We start from the raw sequence: 21,716 nt of genomic DNA on the forward strand, positions 1-21,716 counted from the left end.
GCTGAAGTCTCCAAGCCACCATGGATGCCCTTTCATGGAACACTGCTGTGCTCGTAATCACTTGTGTAGCTCTGCTTTCCCTTCCAGGGGAGGGGATAATTGGAGACCACCAAGGCTCACATCATCTGTGAACAAAAGAGGTTAATCTGACTATAAAAACAGAGTAGAAAAGCAAATCCATATGTGGAAAGGGAAAGAGAAAATGAAAGCTTTCTCTGTTTAAGACCTCGCCCTTGCCTCCCCCTGCCCTATCTCTCTGCTGGCCAAGCTTCACTGATTTGAGACTGGTTCCAGAAAGCTGAAATACCCAGACCCTGGGCCATGAATGAAGTAAGCGTATAGAAGTCTGCCTTTAAGGGTTTGGGTGATGGCGTTTGTTCTAAAACTGTACTCCACCTGAGAAGCTGAACCCACCATCTGCATCCTGAGAAAAAACTTTCCTCCTGATTAAGAATCCATTATTGCAATCACAGTTCCCTTGGCCATCTGGTCTACCAACCGAATCTACCAGCAATGTCTACCTCTCATCACCGTATCATTTGGCATAAGGGAGCAGACACTGTGAGTGCTCTGCTAGCCAAGATAGGAGACTATCTGCCCCTTTTTCTTTTTCTTCTGTCTGCCTTTTGGATAATTTTACTCTTTTGTATTTTTAACACTGTCATAAAAAAATAGACAAAAAGGTGATAAGACTCAACTCAGTACATTTTTCAAGGGTTTGCAAGTCTTGGAACAGCCTGATGTGAGGGACTTGAGGACAGAGTTGCTGTAGCAATTCTATAAAATCATTTGCAGGCTGGGATCCTTCTCCCAGTTGGCATGGTCTACAGCCTTTGAGAAGGGGAAACATGGAAACAGTCACAGGATCTCTCTTTTATCTTTCAAACGGGATGGAGTTGGGGTCACTTTGAAAAAGAGGAGTTTGGAACAAGGCAAAAAGTTCCAAATACTAAATTCAACGATTCATTGCTGGGTGACTGGATCTGCGTGATGGTGCATGGAACATCTAGGAATCTGGCAGTCCCGGCCCAGGACATGGACTCCTTGTTGAACATTTTGTTGGCAGGGTGAACACGATGATGACCTAGGGGGAAAGGAAACCAGCCTTTGTGGCTGCCAGCTTCTTGCTGATAGCTTATATTTACATGGTGTTGTATCCAAAGCAGGCCCACAAATCTTATGTATAAAGGACCCCACTGGACTGAAGTGATAGGATTTTTAAGGCTGAACTAATATTTTCCTTTGACACCAGCTCCCTTTGAACTAGCTGCAGACACTGCCCAGCCTAACATGAATAGCAAATTGTGCAGAGGCAGACTGAGAAAACCAGCCAAGAGGCAAAACCATTCTCTGCTGTTTATTTGAGAATTGTTCACATTTCTAGAAAAGTCAGCCCATTATTTGAGCGGCTACCTGATTAATTCAGTCAGTGAGAGGATGGTCCTCTGCTCTCCTTCCAGTTCTGAACTTTTCACGGATCTTTTGAGCTCACTCAGAGTCCCAAAGGGTGGGCATTGACTGTTTTAATTGCCTATGAAAGGGATTCCTATAGGGCAAAAGTTGACCTGGCATTTTTTGCCAAACTAAATGCTTCCAGAGGCTCCGACACAATTATTTTTTCTCTTGGAGTTGTCTTTTTCTTTCCCTAGGTATGCTCTGGCAGCTTTTAGGAAAATGTAGTAAAGCCACCAGCCTCACTTTGAGCCAGAAGTTATCCAAATCCCCTGGGAATCTTATTCAGTGATTTACCAAGTAGCTTGAGGGAAATCAAGACAGAGGAAAATAAAGCTCCCTTGGGGACCTGTAACTCCCCTCCCACCCCACCTTTCCTAAATGAGAACAAGCTGTTGGTGTCCCCAGGCCTAGTGTCTTCAGGTTACACTTGGAAATTAAAATTTAACTGGTTTTGTGGTTCTTAGATTTCCATGGTTCTTAACAGACTCCTTCTCAAGGATACATCTGTAAGCTTGAGATCAACAATATCTACTTATTATACCTCCCCAGTTTTATAAGATGCCCCTGATTTCAGCAGCCTGATGTCTTAAGAATGTCATCCTGTAGGAATGCCATTTGGTGTGTATGTATGTGTTTGTGCATGCATGTGTCTGAATTCTAAATTTGCAGCACTACTGATCTTTCCAAGGATAACACACTTTTATTGGAGTTAATTTTGGAAATAGGGGAGACATAACACACCAAGTTGGTGGATTTTTAATCTTGCCTGTCTGAATCTTAATATCTTAAAAGGAAATGTGCTATATAAATGTACAGCAGTGTTATTAAAAGTCTTAAGGCTTTGCTTATGCAAATGCTTCCTGCTGGGAATCTCACACCCAAATTCCTGGGTTAACTTTTATGACAGTGGAAGCAGTGATACACACACACACACACACACACACACACACACACACGCGCACATGGAAAAGGATTCCCTTCAACCAACATTGGTGCCTTGATGTTAAAATACCACTTGTGTTTTAGTGTAGTACCTTTAGCAAGACGTTTTCCTGGTTTTAAACAAGCATCCTTCTTATAAAAGAGTCCTTTCTTTTTCTTTCTTTCTTTTTTTTTTTTTTGGCATCATGTGTTTTTAAAACCAACACTAAATACACTTTTTAGTTCAGATGTTTTATCCTTTCCTTGATTTTCCCCCTGCATAATGACCTAATTGTACACACTATATATAATTGGATTCTGTGTTTAAGAAAGTCCTAGATCTTTAGGACTAAATGGATCTTAAAGAGTAGTTAGGTCACTTTTTTCTAAGCTCAATTTTATGAAACAGAAATTAGTGAATGGTGCTTCACGTTGCACATAATTCACTTTCAAGGTTTTGTTTTTAAAACTCATTTGCCACAATTCAAATGTAAAACAGAACTACAGAAGCCAAGTTACTTTCCAGAAAATTACCTCTTGAGTAAATTTAGAATTATTCATTTAACCATATATCCCAGGAAAGATGCCAAATTCCTGCATACTTCTGAGCCTGCCCACATACAGTTCTTTCTGTTTAGACCATTTTTTTCTCCCTTCACCTAACAAACTCCTATTTGTCCCTCAGATACTCCAATCATATGGTCTGAGAAAAGCCCGCACCTTGTATTTTGTAGTATCCACCATGATAGTAATTATTTAATTATGTATGTAACTCTTCAATGTTATTGTTTCCTGCTAGACTGTAAGCTCTCTGAGGGCAAGGTCCCTCTATGTCTAGTTCATTGCTTTATTAGTGTCTAGAATAATGCCTTGCACATAGCAGCTCCTCAATAATAATTCATATAAAACATCTTCATCTATGCCTCATCCATGCCTTCATCTATGTTTCGTCTATGCTGTCATCTATGCTTCTTGGCACATCAAAAGTTAATATATGTTAGATATCCTGCATCTGAGGCTGATGCCCGAATGGAGAGTTGGAAGGAAAGAGAGCGACCCTGGTTTCCTCTGGTTTCCAGGATCCTAGCCTCCCCTGGTTATGCCAGCCCCTCTGACTACCCGCTTCTCTGCCTTCCTCAATGACTTTCTTCTCTCCCCAAGGTTCTCCCACTGGCTCTTCTGCTCTCTTCTTATAGTCTACTCATAGTTTCAACTGTTCTTTCCAGTTTTCATCTTTATCTCCAGGAGTGTTTTTAGTTCCTGGAATCTCTTCGTGGATAGACCAGTGAAACTGCCAACTCACTCTTTCCCTGCTTCTCCCATGTTTATGGAATCCTTGCCTGTCCAGCCACCCAGACCTGACATCTAAATCCCAGTCAGCTGCTCAAGGCAAGGAAAATTAGAAAGAAATGCTGTCTTCTTGCTGCAGAACCCAGCTTTTCCTCATCAAGTGGTCAATTTCTAGTTTGTATCATCCCTTGTGAGGTGTACCCAGAAGGCAAGAGATGACCCTCTGATGGGAGAGCCAGTTTCCTCACCTTCTGGAAGGTGACTCACTAGAGAGGGAACATCAGACTTCTCTAGAAAAACTCTGCTGCAGTCTTCTCTGTGAAATAGAATACAGTCAAGCGCTGGGAAATTGTAAAAACTCAGGCTGATCAGTGAGTCAGTAAGCCTTGCAGCCTTTCCATGGCATTTCTGGTTTGGGCTCATTGCTTTGGAATATCCCTTGATCCACACCTGCCCTTGGATGATTTGCTGACAAGGAGCTTCTGTGCATGCTGGGGCTTAGTGTAGAACCTGAGCCCTGGGCACACTTTTACTACCTGTGTGGACCCTGGCAAGTCGTTTCTGCTCTTTGAACCTTGTTTTTTTTTTTTTTTTTTTTTTCTTTAAAATGGATCGTAATCCCTATGGGCTTCATGAGGTGGTTGTAGAAATCAAATATTTTAATGCATGTAAGATGCTTTGAATACCAGGGATAATCAAGCATGGTATGTTTATAAAACCTCATGTTCCCCCTTCATGTATTTTGTTCTCTATATACCATCTGCGTGATTATTGACTTTTCCTTAAACACACATTTAAAAACTTATTTCTTGAAAAAAATTATCTTTAAAGTGTATACAATTAGATGGTAATCATAACAAATACAATAAATATGAATAATTAAATTCTAGCTAGGTATGATTGCCTTTTAAAAGTTCTGAGCCTGGGAACTACTTGCCACTTGTTTAAAGTAAAGTTCAGCAAATGTTTAGGATATTAAAGACATTTTAGCATCAGATGGAGACGTCCTCCCTGATATAATCAGAATCATGAAAGAACTGAAATGAGAGAAAGATGCTAACATGGCTCAATGTTGTCAATGCATGTCTGTGTATCAACTAAATTCATCTTTAGACCAACAAGTCCATGACCCATACTTCTGGAACACTCAAAATATGTTAGATATAGAATAGAAACAGTACAGGTTGAGCATCCCTCATACAAAATGCTTAGGACCAGAAGTATTTCAGATATTGGATAATTTTCAGATTTGGTAATATTTGCATATATATACATATATATATACATACATATGTGTGTGTGTGTGTGTGTGTGTGTGTGTGTGTGTGTGTAACAAGATATCTTGGGGACAAGATCCAAGCCTTAACATGAAATTGTTATGTTTCATATACACCTTATATACACAGCCTGGGGGTAATTTTATACGATATTTTAAATAATTCTGGTGCATAAAACAAAGTGTGCGTACATGAGGTCAGGTGTGAAATTTTCCACTCATGGCTTCATGTCGGCACTCAGGAAGTTTCAGATTCTAGAGCATTTCAGATTTTCACATAAGGGATCCTCCAGCTGCAAAAAGGAAAAGGTGGCACTATGGATTGAATTGCCCACATTTCATTCATGTACACCGTGACTAAACATGTAACCATGTAACTTAATCCCTCTGGATGTTAGTTTACTCATCTGCAAAATGGGGTGATTGTAAAATTTGGAAAAAATGATGTAGCACAATGCCTGGCGCTGGCCTGTGCTTGGTAAGAGCAGTTACTGTGTCTATTGCTAGAGTAAGGCCTCTATTTTAACTTCACACATCAAAGGTCTGACATGATTGAAATTTCTGGTGTTTTGGTTCTGAGGAGCAGAGGATGACTAATAACACTAAGGAGAAAACTTGGGGCCATTTTTCTTACTAGCAAACTAAAGAGGAGAATTAAAGTGATTAATTGGATCATTTGGATTTTAAAAATATCAACCAACAAAGCAATTTCTTCCTGCAAAATGTCGAATAGACCTGTCCACTCCTTCAAAAGAGTGGCTGTGGTCAACATGGTGTCAAGGGCTTGGCTAAAGTTATAAAGCACTGAGAGGTGTTGATATTAAGCATTTTTTTTAAAGGAGTGCCAACTCTAAGTCTTCAGGATAAGAAGAAATATGATGAATTCAGGGCCTTCTCAGAATTTCTTGCACTTCAAAGAGCATGTACTTGGCATTGATTCCGCCACTTTCCTGAGTTTGGTCAACGTGGCTGAGGAAAGGCAAAACTCTTAAAATCCACGCAGATGGAACTTTTCCACTGGCCCTATTTTGGTATAAATATTCATCAAGGACTAGAAACTTAAAGTCGATAGCTGTCTGAGCTATGAGAGGTTTGCACTAAATTTCAGCCAGTTTTTGGTCGTCTCTCCAGCTCTTGTCTCTCAGGAGGGTCAAGCCTCCTGAGATGCGGCTGCTGTTGTTCTGTGATCCAGGCCAGCCGCCTCCCTAGACCACAAAAATCACTGGAGTTTGTTCTCAAGAGACGTCTAGCCAGAAAGAGAGGGCCCCAAGGTTCAGATGAAGGTTCAAATTAGTTGTTTGAAAAAGGGAAATGAATCAAGTCCTGGCTCGTCCACCATCCTAATGCCCGTCTTTTTGTAGACAAGCTTGAAGAAGGAGAATACAACTTGGAAGCATAAAAAAATTCAGGGTCTGGTTTGGTGCGCTGTCTTCCCCAATTCCTCTCACTTTCATTTCCTTTTCATCTTAAGATTCCTCCTAAACACCACCAGGGAGTCTCCTCCCCACTTCCCCCAGCCCACTCCTCCTTTGCCAGTTCTGATCTTGGTGCAGACTGGGAAGGCAGCATGTGTGGGGGCCACACTGAGGTGTGCCTAAAGAGGTTAATGATCTCCCCTCCTCTATTCCTCAGCTGTTTTGTTTTTGTATCTCCTGCTCATAGGGTCTTTTTCCTTCTTTCTATCCCCTCAGAATTCCTTGTCCCTGTCAGAAAGGAGAACAAAGCTGCTCTTACCTCTTTTGATGCCTTTCCTTCTTTCTCCTATTTCCCGATTTCATTCCACTCCCTTTTCTATCCATTAGTATCAATGAGCCCTTAACATGTGCCAGGGTTCCAGGGCACATGCAAAGGTGAAGAGGGAATGGTCTCTGTTCTCAAGAAGCATAACATGGAGAATTTCAGCATAAACAGGATATGGTGGTATAGGAGTAAAGCTGGCAAGATAGCCACTGCAGATGTGTCAGGGCTATTCAGAAAATGAAACGTGCATTCAGTGGGAGAGTAAGTCCACACTGGGAGTGCACAGGACAGAGAACTTAGTCTGAACTGATGGTTTTATCAAGGAGGGCACTGAGGAAGGGGTGGGACTTGGAAAGAAACTCTCTCAGCATGCCCAAAGGAAGAAATGTATGTTCAGGAAATGAGTGACAGGTCAGCCTAGGGCAACAGAATGTTATAGTGGAAGACGTGATTGAAAAGGGGCCCCTCACGTAGAAACTTGGATGCCGGGCTAAATTCAATGGCAAGGTTTGAAAGAATCCTGGTGAGCGCTCCCAGGGACAAAGTTCTCCCTTAATGTGACACCTCCAAGGGGCTACAGTAGAAACTCACCCTCCATGCTTTGCCCTCAAACTGGTCTGCTGCCTGGATACATATCACTTTCCAACTGTTTATCAAATACTGTCTCTTATTTTCTAACAGTACTTCAAAGGAAAACTTATATGCAGTAAAAATGCACCAATCTCCAGTATTCTCTTGATTACTATATGCATATCCCATGTGACCACCATCTAAATAAACATGTGGAACATTTTCAGTGCCCCAGAAAGTTCCCTCAGGCCCTTTTCTACTCAGTAAACACCTCTTCTTATAAAGGAGGTCGCTATTCTGATTTATATCGCTGTTGATTAGTTTTGCCTGTTTTTGAACATCATAAAAATGCAATTGCATGATATGTATTCTTTTGTGTCTATTTATTTATTTATTTATTTATTTACTGCCTAACACCTTTAAAATTACCCATGTTGTTACATATATTCGATTTTTGTGACTACTAAGTAATATTCTGTTGTATAAATATAAAATGACTGGTTTATCCATTCTCCTGTGGATGGAGATTTGAATTATTTCCAGTTTGGGGCTATAATGAATAACATGGCTCCAAATATTCTTGCCCAAGATTGTTTTGTGAACATCTGTGATCTTTTCTCTTGGACATATACCTAGAAGTGAAATTGTTGGAATACAAAGTGGATATATATTTAACTTTTTAGATAGTACCAGACAGCTTTCCATGGTGGCTGTATCATTGTATATTCTCCCTGGTAACGTCTGTGAGTTCCAGTTTCTCCACATCCTCTCCAGCACTCCGTCCTGTCGGTATTTAATTTTACCATTCTGCTGGGTGTGTGACACTGTCTTATTGTGCGTTTGTTTTTCTGTAATGAATAATGACGTTAAGCACCTTTTCCTATACTTTCAGTTATTTAGACATCTTATTTTGTGACATGCTTTTTCAAGTCTTCACCTGTTTTTTTTAAACTGGATTTTTAAATTGATTTGTAGGAATTCTTTATATATTCTGAATACAACCCAGATCTAACTATCTATCTATCTATCTATCTATCTATCTATCTATCTATCTAGCTAGCTAGCTAGCTGTCATCTATCTATATACTATATATGTATATATTCAAAATGAAGGTCAGAGCATCTATTTCTTGGGTTTCTTCTCAGCTTCAGGGAGACCTGGTGCCAGCTCTTAGCTGAGTGAGATGGCCAGCAGACATCCCCCAGGTTTGTCTGGGGATCAGTATATACAAATACTGCGAATATTTTCTATCTCTAGATTGCCTTTCACTTTCTTAGTGGTATCTTTTCATGGAAGCAAGTTCATTTTGATGGCCAGCTTTCATAGTTATCTGCTGAGCACTCCCTCCAGAGGAAAAGATAAAGGATGCAAAATTTGATTACCCTCTTACTGTTCCAGCATTCCATAGAGTAATAAGCAACGACAACTTTACAAATAATTTTTAAAAGTTTTGGATATTACTGCTATTTATCAAGCATTTCTTCCTTGCCTCCTTAGCCTTCTTTGATTTTGTATACATCACTCTCTCCCTTTTTTCTTTGAAAGTCAGGTGCTGTGCATGTATGCATGTAGAATAGTGCTGGTTCTTCTTGAGTGTTTATAACATCGGTTTGGAGTTCTTCTCTTGGTACTTTAAAGCTGCCTGTCCCCTCCTTCTTGCCATGATTTCCTACATTAAAAATCCACTTTCAATAAATAAGATAGTTGGTAGCACAGGTGGAGGAGCTGGCACAAGTAACAAAACAGATCCCCAGACAAATCCTGGGGGATGTCTGCTGGCCATCTCACTCAGCTAAGAGCTGACAGCAGGTCTCCTTGAAGATAGGCAAAACCCAAAATATAGATGCTTTGACCTTCATCCTGACCAATATGCAGGACTTAGTAGGTTAACTGGGACTGGGACTTTAAAAAAAATGGCCATTACCTCCTTGAATCTGCCAAGGAAAGAAAGAGAACCAATAAAGAAAAAGTTACACAGAGAGAGATTTTAGCTCAAAATAACAAAGAGCTTTCCAATAATTAGAGGAGCTAAAAAATTAGACATCTTCAGGAGGTATGAGTGTTCCTCATTGGTATTCTGACAGCAACTGGCTGTCCAGCTCATCTTATGTTTATGGGGAAGTGGTTCTACAAGATACAGTTTTTAAAAGTCTTCCTGAACTTGAAATGCCATAGGATCCTGAAATCTAACCCTAGCTCTCCCACTAACTAGCTCTGTGACCTCACGCAAGTATTCTGGCTTTGCTGGGCCTGTTTCCTCATCTGTTAAAGATGAGCTAGAGAATCTCTAAGCCTCTTTCTACCTCTTCAAAGTTAATTCTAATTGCTGAAATATACAGTACAAACATTATTCAAATAAATATAGGATGATTTCCCCTGTGACGGTCCCCTGTCTGGGCTGGGCTCATGGAGATGTGCAGAGGTGGGTGATGACAGCCATTTTAATTCACTGGGAATCTTATTACAGGGTTGTGTCTTCCCCATGGGCTGCTGAGGTCTGTTGGCTATGTAGGAGGACAGATTAGAGGAAACGAAGCTTGTCCATCAAATCTTGCCCTTTCTTAATGTTCTTGCAAACACGGGGATGATCACCATAATGTTATTTTTCAGATAATTGCAAGAAAATCATCTGGGATTTTATTTTTCTCTGTTTAATGTACCATGTACAACTGACAAAAATCAAGGACAATCATCCAAGTGTCACTGTGATATCCAAACCATGTGTGTTTCTTTTCAATGCATCGCCTGCTCTAAAATATGGCAAGGAGGAACTCACATTTTCAGACCAAGTCAGTGTTCTGATGCAAGATTCCAGATCTTGTTAACCTAGTTGTCATATTTCAGAACACTGTTTTGATTCCTTATAGTTCATCAAAAAAACCTACTTGATATTTCTTTTCCTCTTCTTATTAAATGGCTTCAGAGTGAAGCTCAGGATACACACACATGCTGTGGTGCTCTGAATGGTGTTTCCATGTTCTGCTCACATGTACCATGTGCTGGATCTCCAGAGGATGTCTGTGTGTGCACACACATGTACGTGTTCCTTTCTTTCCATAGATATTGCATATTTTTAGTTACATTTTTTTTCCTGTTGTCAAAGCACAAACCTGTACCTGTACCTTCCTGCAAAAAGTCAAACTCAACTATGAGGAGTTTTCTGGAACTCCACTGCAGGGTTTGGGAGAGCCTCAAGTCACCACCATAAAAAGTTTTCTGCATGCAGCTTGACAGACCTTGCTGTACTGCCATCCCAGTGGGTTTGTTTGAGAGGAAGAGGAACAGGTTGAGAAGACTGAAGATGTAAGCCACATTTGTGGCTGCATGAATACATTGGAATGTATTTCTCCACAGTTCAAGATGGGTGATATTCCCCCAGTTGGAAATCAAATAGGTTGGAGAATATGGGTGTCAGATTTGGAAGGCATAAAACTGGACTGTGGCCCGATCCTAACAGCTCATTCATCCTTATCTTTCAACACCTCAGCTCAAATGTCCCCTCTTTGGGAAGCCTTTCCTGACCTCTCTAGGTAAGATTAAGTATTTCCTCTTCTGATCTCTCTCAGTCCCACACATGTACCCCAGTCAAGGTCTTTAGGCACTGCTGTGATTCTCTGATGATTTGATTAGGCTGTTCCTTTTCTGAGACCATCAGATTTTAAAATTCCTTTCCTTTTATTTCTCCATTTCCAAGCTCAGTCCCTGGCATATAATATTTGTTTAATACATGTTTGGACAAAATAAATTCTTAGAGTTGGCCAAATCAAAGGTGAGTTTAAAAAGTTTCATCAAGGTAATGTTTTTATTCTCTTTACCATTCCACCCTCATTAGCTCTTTTAATAGTGGTGATGCCTTATGTTTAACACACATTCCTCATAGGTCAAGTACTGCGCCAAGAACTTAGATGATTTTTATGAGTACAATAACTTTTAGGCCTCTTTTATTGAAGAAATTGAGGCTCAGAATAATATGACTTGTTTGAGATAATAGGAAATGAGTGGCAGAGTTGGAATTTGAATCCAGTTTGTTTACTCCAGGAGCCTCAGACTTCAATCTACTATAGCTGTTTGTGTGTGCTTATATGTTTACTTATGCATGTATGTGTATATTTATGTGTGTGTGCGTGTCTGTGTGTGTGTGTGTGTGTGTGGTGTGTAATGCTGCTAATACCTTAGCTTGATGGGGAAAAATCTTTATATTTTTAGGTTCTTTGTCTATCTGACATGAGAACATCTCTTCTTAGAACAGTGTTTTAAATGCATGAGTTAAAATACAAAGAAAACCAATATTATTGAGTTAGTATCAATACATAAAAACAAATTTGTGACTTAGTAACAGATGTGTCTTTACTAAGTTAATTGATATGATCTAGCAGTGGGTGTAATTATGGTCATTTCAGAGCAGAGATGAGTATAAATGGTAGGATGAGGATCTATCTCAGCTGTAGCGTGATATAAAAATACCTGCTTTCCATTGGTATTGGTATCAAAGGTACAGGGGCTGCTAAACTTCCAGGATGTTTGTCTTTTTCGTAGTAGAAAGAAATGCTAAATTTCAGTTATAGGTTAGGGATAAAAAATGCAATACTTTTCCTAATTTAAGTTCCCTGACACCCGCAATTCTCTTCACAGATGCTTGGTTAAAAGCCTCTCCTCTATCCACTAACAAGCTTTCAAAACATCCCCCTCTTATACTTCCTCTAAAATAAAAAGCCCCCAGATGCTGACCTCTCCCACATTAGAGTCAGATCCTCTTAACAAGGAGACTGGCTGGCCACCGAGCCAGGGTTGGGGTGGGGAGCACCCATGTGCTTTGGTAGGCAGGGTGCGTCTCCTCCAGGATGAGGGCAGAGCTGGGATCTACTTTCTCTCCACCTTTTTCAGCCAGAAGATTACCTGGGTCAGTCACCTCGATGGTCAGCCTCATGAATCAGTACCTAGAAATGCCACTGAGTCATATAGCCCAAATAGATACTCTCTTCTAAGGGCAGGTTTCTTATGAAGTCATTAGTCAGCCAAGAGCCCTTCCCCTGTGTTCCTGCCCTTTGGTGTTCCTGACATTAATACTGTGAAAAATACAACCTAAGTGTTCAGCTGCGTCTGAAAACAAATGCTGAGCAAAGACAACTAGTCTACCACTGCATCTCTGTAGGAAGGCTGAGGAACCACTGGCTGCTGCCAGTAGAACCTGGGAGCTGCCAATAGTCCCCCTAGCCTCAGACTCCTTTTCATTCAGTACCTCTGGCGGTTTCTTCCCAAAGGCCCTGTTTAAAATGTGACAACTGGGAGAACTACCACACTCATTCCACTGTTACACTGTAGGGATGACTAGGGTTGGGATGTGGCTCTGAAGGTGTGTGTCCTGGAAAATATGCGGTGGGTGGGAAAGGAAGGAGAGATATGTGTGTGTGTTGGGGAGGGGAGAGGTCAGGGAACACACATACTCACAGAACACTGACATTATTTAGCCTCTCTCCTGCCTTATGAAAAATGAATTCTACCAGACTCAAGTTTACTTGGCAGGGATCAAAGCTTTCCTATTCATTGTCATGTATTCAGCACTTAGCACAATGGCAGGCACATAACAGATGCTAAATATTTGCTATATAAAGAAATGAGTGACTATTGCCCTATCTTATAAGCAAGACATTGGAGGGAAAGACTGGTAATAGGGCAGGGAGGGTGGTTATGGAAAGGGTAGTGACCAAACACCCAAGATGAATTGTTGCTGTTCTCATGATTTTGCAATATGACGTGGCTTGAATATATTTATGGCTAGGTCCAGGTTTAATTACAAAGAGAAGGTCCTGCAGTCTGAGAGCTTAGAAGCCCTATGAACTGTAGGTAAACTAAACTTGGTCTTCCACATTCCAATACTTAATACCCATGGGATTTTTGTAACATGCTGATGAGAGGGGATACCCATAACAGCAGGAAGAAATATTTATCAAGGGCTTATTGGGTATCCAGGCACTTTAGGTGCTTTGCCACATTAAACTATTGTTTAAATGTAGAACTACGGTTAGCTTGCTTTCTCAGATGAGGAACCAGAGGTCCAGAGAATAACTTGGTGAAGCTTGCAGACCTGGCAAATTGAAGAACTTCAGGTCACATCTAGATCTTACGTTTGCAAATGTTGTGTGTTTAACTGCTCCTCGAAGAGGCGTCTGAACTTTGGGGAAAGCTAACTTCATAGCCAAAACATTCACCTGAACTTCTGAGTTTCAGGGAATGAGGCTGACACAAAATTTGGACACTCTGGGTATGGAAGTGATAGAAAACAGCAGACATTCTTTTCTCCTTTGTTCATAAACGATGCTGTGAGTCAGTGCATCTTGGTTGTGGTACCACTCATGTAAATGTAAGTTTGTTAATTTCAGATATACCATTTCTCATGTAAATTTCCGATATGCCATTTCTCATGTAAATTTCAGATATATCATTTTTTTCTTTGTAAATTTCAGATAGGCCATTTCTCCCTGTGTCCCATTTATGACATGAAGGGGTTGAATGAGCAGATAACAAGATTCTGCTCAGCTCTTTCAGACAATGACTCATTAGTATTTGTCTCCAAAGATAAATTTTACAAAGGATTCAATATTTTTAAAACAGGAGGAGGAGAAAAAACAATCAATAAACAAAGCATGTGGATTTGAAACAGCCGCCTTGAGTTAGACACTGGCACTCCTTTGTCCTTCAGTAGTTACTTGCCAAATGGAGCCTTTGTTTCTTCTCCCTTAGCAATTATACTTCCTTTTAAAGCATGTCCTGGTGGGGGCCCAGGCCATATTTGGCTTGGTCCTGATTTACATATTATTGGGTAGGCCCTGAGTCAGGCTGACCAGAAATGTGGAAATGCACATGTGAAGCCCAACCTTATCCCCAGGCAGGAGTTTTCTGAAAGCTCTGGGATAAGGTCTCTGGGATTATTTTTAGAGTATTAGGATAACATGCATTATTCTTTAAAAGGTCTCTCTACTAGTCTTTTGCCTACAGAGGTCCATTAGCTTCCAGAAAACAAGGAGAAATCAAGGAAGTTTTTATTCTATACCCGAGAAATGGCTCTAACTTGGTGTGAGTGACAGTATACTTCTGGTGGTGACCAAGAGATATGGAAGAGATGCGGATGCCTGGTAACATTTTGCAAATGCTGGGAAGCTTCTGAACCAGACTATCAATGAGTTTAGTGGGCTGGAAGAAATCAATCTGTGTATGAAAGTCACAGTAATAATCATGGTCCCTCCCCACCAGATTTTTGCTTTCGATGAATGCCTTCTGTTTCTTGTAGAGTGAAAAGGACTAAAATTTTGGAGTCAAGGAGGCCTGAGTTTAAGTTCTTAACCTGTCATCACCTGACCTTAGGCAAGTTATTTTAAACTCTTAGTCTTAACTTACTTGTGTAAAAAAGGACACTAATATTTTTTGCACGGTAGTCTTTAAAACTGAATGAGCTAACACACACACAAATGTCAATCATCTCTGCACCCTCAGAGATCTCTTTCCTTCCTCTCTTTTTCCTAGCCCCAAACTTGCCTGTCCTAATAGACAACAAGTCTGTTTGGAGGCAAAAGTCCAAATAGGTAATAAAAGTAAAAGCAGACTCCTTTCTCTTTTCCAAGAAAAAATGTAAAAGAGTTTGCTTCTCATACGAAAAAGCAGATATCAGACAAGGAGTTGATTTGGGAGTTTCACAAAGCACTGTAATGAATTATCACTTCCATTTTTGTGAAAAAACAACTTCTGTATCAAATATGTAAGAATAGGTACCAAATTTATGTTTCAGCCACTAAAAGGGCCTTGGTGGACATATGAGACCCAATTTCATGTTTCACTCTTTCTGTAAAAGTTTTATAGAGAGCATTTTTTGGAGCTTTTGCAGATCTATGCTATTGCTATGTGTGAACCTTCAAGAATGGTTCAGGACACACCAGTTGTCCCATGTGAAGTTAAGGAAATATCATGATCTTGAGGGAGTCCTGCAAAAGTGGCTGGTGGCCCTGCACCTGGTGAGATAGCAGCAGCTGCTGGCCAAATCCTCTTCCTGTTATCAAATGGTAGGGGATGTGAGGATATTTCTAAACGAAGGCTCTTCAAGAGCAACAGCTGTCTCTTCGTTTTAGATGTCCTGAAAAGCTGCTCCACGATTCTGCTTTCAGTGGAATAAAGTCATAAGCCTATTTTGCCATAATCATGGTTATTTGGGAGTTAGTCTGGTGTAAAGGAAAGGTCAGTGGGCTGGAGGCAGAAGGAAGCCTGGTTCTTATCCAAATTCTGCCACTTCCTACGAAAGGTGACCTGTCCAAAGTTACCCTTAAGTGCCTGCAGTTATTATAATGATTCACCACACTGCCAGAAATCTGTTCTCAAAATAAAGATTTAAATGGTGTTGAATGAATGGTTGGGAGATAAGAGCTCTCAAGGTCTGTTACTTATCATGGCAAATCTCCACTTTATAAGACACAAACTATTTTGAATGTGCAAGTTGAAAAGAAAGGACGATTTACCTTTTTTAAGTCAAATTGAATACTTCTCCTGGAGCCCTCTCGGCTCCAGTGGGTTGTGAGAGGAACTATTATTCCCTTACTTCTCTACTGTTCACCTTTTCCTCTCAGGAAGTGGCCTGTGTAAGGGCAGAAAGAAAGATACACAAAAGCCTGTGCACAGCCCCTCCTTCGTGGTCCCCAGCCTTTGCTGAATTTAGCCTATTCTTTTTTCATCCTTGTCACATTTGGTCAGTTAGCATCAAGAGAAGATCAAACCAAGCATCGTCAGAGGGGAATGCCAAAGTCATTTTTCCACTTTCCCACTCGTAGGAGTGTTGGTAAGCTCTGAGCCAATTGCTAGTCTTGGAGGTGAGATGGCTTAGCTTAAAGCCTGGTGATAATCAAATGAAGCTCTTCCCTGCCTGCCACTACGACAGTGGCAGATACATTGGTGAAAGTCAACTGTCAGCCCCCAACTCCACATAGACAGACACACCCACAGGTTAGGACAAAAATCTGTAGCTTACAAAATAATAGTTTCAGCATCTGGTTTTAGAGAGCCTCTAAAAGGGACTTGGATAATTTATTTCTGTTTTTAAAAAATAAGGCTGTGTTTTGGGACAAGTTGCTTATACACCTATGGGCATGTCTCCAATGTCTTAGCTATTAAGGTCTTTAAGTGACAGTTTAATATGTTTTTAAGATTGAGGGAGCCAACGACAATTCTAAAGGAGCCATGTTTACATTGGATCGGCTCACTGGGTGACGTGCCAGCAGTTTTGCACACTGCAGGAAGTGGAGGTGAAAGCAGGAAGGGCTGAGTACAGAGGGAAGGCCTAGCCTGAAGGACAGGAAAGCCAGGAGGGATGTGATGTAGAGAAGCATGGAGGGAGACACCCAGTTGGACCTGGCAAAGCACTTAGAAGTAACATCATTTAATGCCCCCTGGGCATCATGTTGAGGGGTGAGAATTTCTAATTGGCCCCGACGGAGCTAGCCCACTGGTGACTGCTCAGTCAACCATGAACAGGCTCTTAGCTCTCTTTCTTCTAGTCCCTTCTAAATTCCTGCAGATGGCTCCTTGACAGTCAAGGGGTCTGTATTCTTGCAGAGCCTAAAAGGCTTCAGTACATTTTCTCTGCAACCTCTGATAAAGAGCTTGATCCCTCTGGGCCTCAGTTTCCTTATCTAAAAAGTAAGGAGCTCCAAGTCCCCTTCCAGGCCCAAAATTATAGAAATCCAAAGTGAAATGCTCAATAACTGGCAGTCTACGTTCAGAAGGAAAGAGCATTCTACGTAAGCAGATTTTGCATCCTTTGGGTGAGAATGAAGGCAATAGCATTTGGTCATTGTCTTAGCTTGTCAAAGCCAAGCAATGACTGAGGTTCACCTGCATGAAAGTTGGGTGTTCTTCATATGGGGCAGTTATAAATAAAAGTGTCCTTCATTCACCAAAACACTCCTTTTAGCATCCATGCACTTACTGAAATGTACCACCATGACCCAGGACTGCAGTGGCTAACTTTAAGTGCTCATATGCCTGAGCCTTTACGTCCATCATCTCACTTAATTATCACAGCCACCTTGGGAAGCAGATGCTGTTACTGTTTCTTCAACTTTCAAATGAGGTGAGAACACAGATTCAAAGTTAATTAGCATGCCCAAGAGCACGCAGCTAGTAAGTGGTGGAGCTGGGACTTAAACCAGATCTGAAGCCAAAGCCTGCACTAATAACTTGCATTCTTAATAAACAAGAAGAACAAATCCATAGTCGAGATTGGTTTCACCAAGAAAAATTGCATTTGGCCTTCAAGGCCCTTTGTTACCAAGAAATGTTGGCAATTTCACCATTCTCAGGGAACTGTCTGTGCTAGGAAACCTTCTCTTTCCCAATAGAAAAAAAAAAAAAAAGATAGTTCAAGAGTAGCCAGTGGCAGTATTTTACTTAGCAAGGAAGAGAGAAGTTGGGGAACGTCTATGCTCTGCCACGATGTATGTATGTGGTCCCTAGTGAGTTTTTCCCCAGCCTGTCTGGGGTTGGTTAGATGACCTTTAAGTCTACTCTAGTTTTTAGATTTTATATTCTCTGCTGAAGATCTTTTTATTCCAGTTGGTGGGGATTCCTCCCCAACACCCTTGGGGGTAGGGCAATGGAGACAGACTGTATGCCATTTTAAACCATTTCTCATTTCGTAAATAGGTCCCTTGTAGCTCTAAGAGTCTATGAAATTGTTTCAAAATGTCTAAGTGTGATTATGCATCCTGAAGCCAAATGTTATAACCCCCCCTCACTGTTGCAGATTTAAAAAGTAAATATGCAATAAAACCTTTTCAGCATGCTGCTGATATCCCATAGTACTTAAACACTTCTGTGACATTCAGTCCAGCAAGGTGAGCTTCTCCACTCTCTTCTCTTCCCTCTACTTTTTGCGTTGAAGGCACTGGTTAATCTACATAATGGTGATCTTCCTCCTGATTATGGCAGTCTCAAGAGGTAAAAAAAGAAAAAAAAAATCTGCCCTTTCATCTCTACCCACCACATTCTTTCTCTGTAATTGGATCTAAATGGAAAACAAACCCTTTGCAGGCCAAGGAAGTTGGCACTAGAGGGTGACAAGAAGGAGAACATGTTCTACCTCTAATCAGGATAATCACACTCCCCTATGCAAAGGAAAATAAAAACAAGGCTTCCTCTAAGTGGCAAGCCAGGCCTGCGGTGAGGAGGGGGAGTTTTCATATACCTCATCTCACTTCATGCAGCAACCATCAACCAGCTTATATTTAAAATACTCAGAATTATTTCACTTTCCAGAGGACAATGAAACTCTGCCACCTTTAGCCCTGAACTATTCTGTATCTGAACTTGGGGAGGCAGTTCAGACACACAAATATCAGCGCTACAAGTTAAAAAATAATAATGCATAAAATGAAGCCTATGCAAACAGTGTGGTCTTAGCTAGACATTCTCGTGGCTCACTCATAGGTTTTTGAGTAGTGCGTGTGTGGCATAGTATGCTATGTTGGGACAGAGATGAGCAAGGCAGGTTTGCCCTCAAGGAGTCCAGAAAAATGTATAGAGAAATAAAAGTATTGCATGCATAACTCACTACTAGGTAGAAATTAATAGGCATCTTCTAAGCATCTAAAGTGCTACAATAATTTCTGTAGAAAGGTAAATGACTTGATTCTGCAAATAGCCTGGCAAATACAATGAGGCATGATACATTCCAGAGAAATGCCCAGATTCAATGTGACTTGATACACATGTAGAAGGATCCGCAGGACTCTGTGACAGGATCTGGGCAGACTGTCTGTAGAAGAGCACAGCTACAAATTAGATGGGGAATGCTGTGCCTCCAAGTGGCAGTTTGCGTCTTTAGTTTGATTCTCACAGTCTTTTTCCCCTCTCTCATTCTACCCGGCACGTTAACGGCAGATGTTTAAGGAAGACTTTGCCCTGCAAGACTAAATCCTGTGAAATCTGAGTTTAACAATTACTGCTTTGGGAAACTAAGTCAGTGTCAATATCCCTGCTACCACTGCTGTGAGGGGGGTTAGGCCTATCATCCCCACATCAGAGACAAGGAAACTGGGGCTCAAAAAAGTGACTTGGCGAGTACTGTGCAGTTAAAAAGTGGCAGGGACTGAGTCTGGATGCGTAGGATTTTCCTCAAGGTCAGCTGCTTGCTGGGACCAACTCTCTGTGACCCTGGGCCTCAGTTTCCCCATCTGTAAAGCCTAGGTTGTCTCTCTGTTCCCTTCCTGTTCACGTGTTCTCTAAGTCTGCAGCCTGTGCCCTCTCCCAGCTGCATTCAGGTTAGCAACAAAGGATATTGGAGCTATAGGCACAGCCGCAGGCTCCTGTGCAGGAGTTTACCAATGACCTTCTGGGCTCCAGGCCAACCCTTCTTGAAAGGGAAATGTGCAGACCCTGGGGACAGAAATCAGTTCCCTTATGCTGGAACTGCTGCCACTGCCAACATCACCAACTAAAGAAACTCTATGTGTGTGTGTGTGTGTGTGTATTGGGGGAAACACACAAAACACAGGGATAATAGCAAAAGGGAGACTATGAGTAAATACTACATGCCCCCAACCCTTACTTCAGCCACTTGAGGACAGGGAGTGAGGAAGCTAGGGGTTTTTCCTTTACAGACCATAAGATTACCAGTTAATTTTAACTAGCATCACCAAAGACATAAGACCCTTTGAAAATTATTTTACACAACAATGGGTTTGGGGTGTGTGTGCCTGTTAGCTCAAACATATATTCCCAACTACTTGTTTTCCATGCAGTTTTGGAATTTAAAGAGTTTCCTTCCCATTACCTTTTGGGAAGTTTCTGCCAACAGATGGGAAGGGGAAACAAGGAAAAGAAAGAATCTGGGTAAATACGGACAACTTTCCGCTCACCTTTTTAACTGCTGGGTTGAGGTCCTTAGCCACCTTTGCCATCCTCTTCTGGGGTGGAGGAACAGCGCCTGGCTTCTCAGGCAGAGGCGCGAGGGCACACAGCGGGGACAGAGGCGGCTGAATGGCCAAGTTCGCGGGCCCGGGGGGAGCTCTGTGTGCAGTTTGGCGCAGCCGGACCGCTTTAATTGGAGAGCGGGACTCCCTCTAAAACCTCGCCAGCCAATCCGCGCCGGCGCTCGCGCTAGGCTAGCCAATCCCAACACGAGGCTGTCCCCCTCCCTCCAGGCGGTCTCTGCAAGGAGGCAGCGAGCAGAGCTGAGCGCTAGCAGCTCTGACGTCAGCAAGGCCGCGGCCCCTGCCTGCCCCGTGTCCCTAGAGCGGCAGGAATCCGTCCCCCTCCCTTTTCCTTTAAAGGGCAACGGGCCGAGGGTGGGGCGGGCGGCGCGTCTCCCGCGATCCATTCAGGCCAAAAGGGAGAGTGATCCAACAGGAGGGCCGAGGTATTTTTAGTGAGCTGGATCCAGAAATAAATGCTGAGCTGTGCTCCCCTTCCCACCCTTTATGCCTGGTCGTAGGGGGCGCGGGGAGGGATGAGGGAGGAGGTGTTTTGCAGGAGCTGGCTAACTTTTCCCAAACCTGGGCGAGTTCTCCAATCACCAGAGAGAAGAAGAGATTCCAGCGAGTTGTGATTTTTTTTTAAAACTTAGCATTTGTCAAGTATTAAACTGCATTCTCATAGCTTGCTTTAACATAAATCCTCCCTATTCCATGAGCAAGAACACACTGTCTTGATCTTAGAGATGCTCCTATGGACACACTGTCTCGTTGTATGCTCATAATTATCTCAGGTGTTATTATTATGCCTCTAAGGCAATAGTGAGGAAATAGCCAGAGAGAATAACTGGTCCACAGCTGAACTCTTGAGCAGGGCTTTAACCTGAGAGACTGAATAATAGAGAGAGCGCATGGCGGGGGTCTGGGTGGGGGCGCAGGATTATAAATTACAAACTAGGAAGTTAGTAATTTTTAGATAAATGGGGTCATGCAGGCCCGGACAAACAAGATACCATCTGAGCTCACAAATCCTTGGAATGTGGAGACCTTGCAACACATAACATAACTACTCTTATAAGACAGAATTGGCCAGGTTCCTCTCTCTATGCCGTGTTGTTTGCCTGTAAAGCCACATCTCTCTGCTAAGTGGGTTCCACAGACTTGGATTCCCAGAGACATTTCCCTGCTGCCCCTACAGAGGATTAAACACAAGCCCTTTTTATCCTAGAGAGAATACTACTGTCTCTGTTGTGAGGTGTTCAGCCTGTAACCTGTCTTTGCAGTGCCCACTGCCAGAAACCAGGGTTCCTGTGGGCTAAAATAAAACTCGGTTGCACAGAGGTTGAAGAGTGGCCCCAAAGTGCACTATTCGGGAGGAATTTGGGGAGAGGGGGAGGCTGCAGTTCTTATTCTGGGGCTGTCTCCTGCTGGAGCCTTTTTCCTCTGAAAGCCTTCTCCAATTTAGGTCTTATCATCTCTAGTCTTCCATGACTTTTTTTTTTTTTTTTTTTTT

General features: G+C 41.9%; 1 protein-coding gene across 3 annotated transcripts in view; it reads right to left on the reverse strand.

Moving 5' to 3' along the window:
• LMCD1 (LIM and cysteine rich domains 1) overlaps positions 1–20,472 on the reverse strand; it is a 64,131-nt gene extending 43,659 nt beyond the window's left edge. For 2 of the 3 annotated variants that reach the window (XM_017501606.2, XM_017501604.2), the window contains exon 1: positions 20,150–20,472. Coding sequence is in view for 2 of the 3 variants with exons in the window: in XM_017501604.2 (XP_017357093.1) it covers positions 20,150–20,191 (42 nt within the window). In the remaining variant the exon portion in view is untranslated. The remainder of the gene's footprint in view (positions 1–20,149) is intronic. The other variant, XM_017501605.2, reaches the window with a different exon arrangement.
• Positions 20,473–21,716: the final 1,244 nt, after the last annotated feature.

This window comes from Cebus imitator, unplaced genomic scaffold (genome assembly GCF_001604975.1).
Source record: "Cebus imitator isolate Cc_AM_T3 unplaced genomic scaffold, Cebus_imitator-1.0 Scaffold281, whole genome shotgun sequence".
Lineage (NCBI taxonomy): Eukaryota > Metazoa > Chordata > Mammalia > Primates > Cebidae > Cebus > Cebus imitator.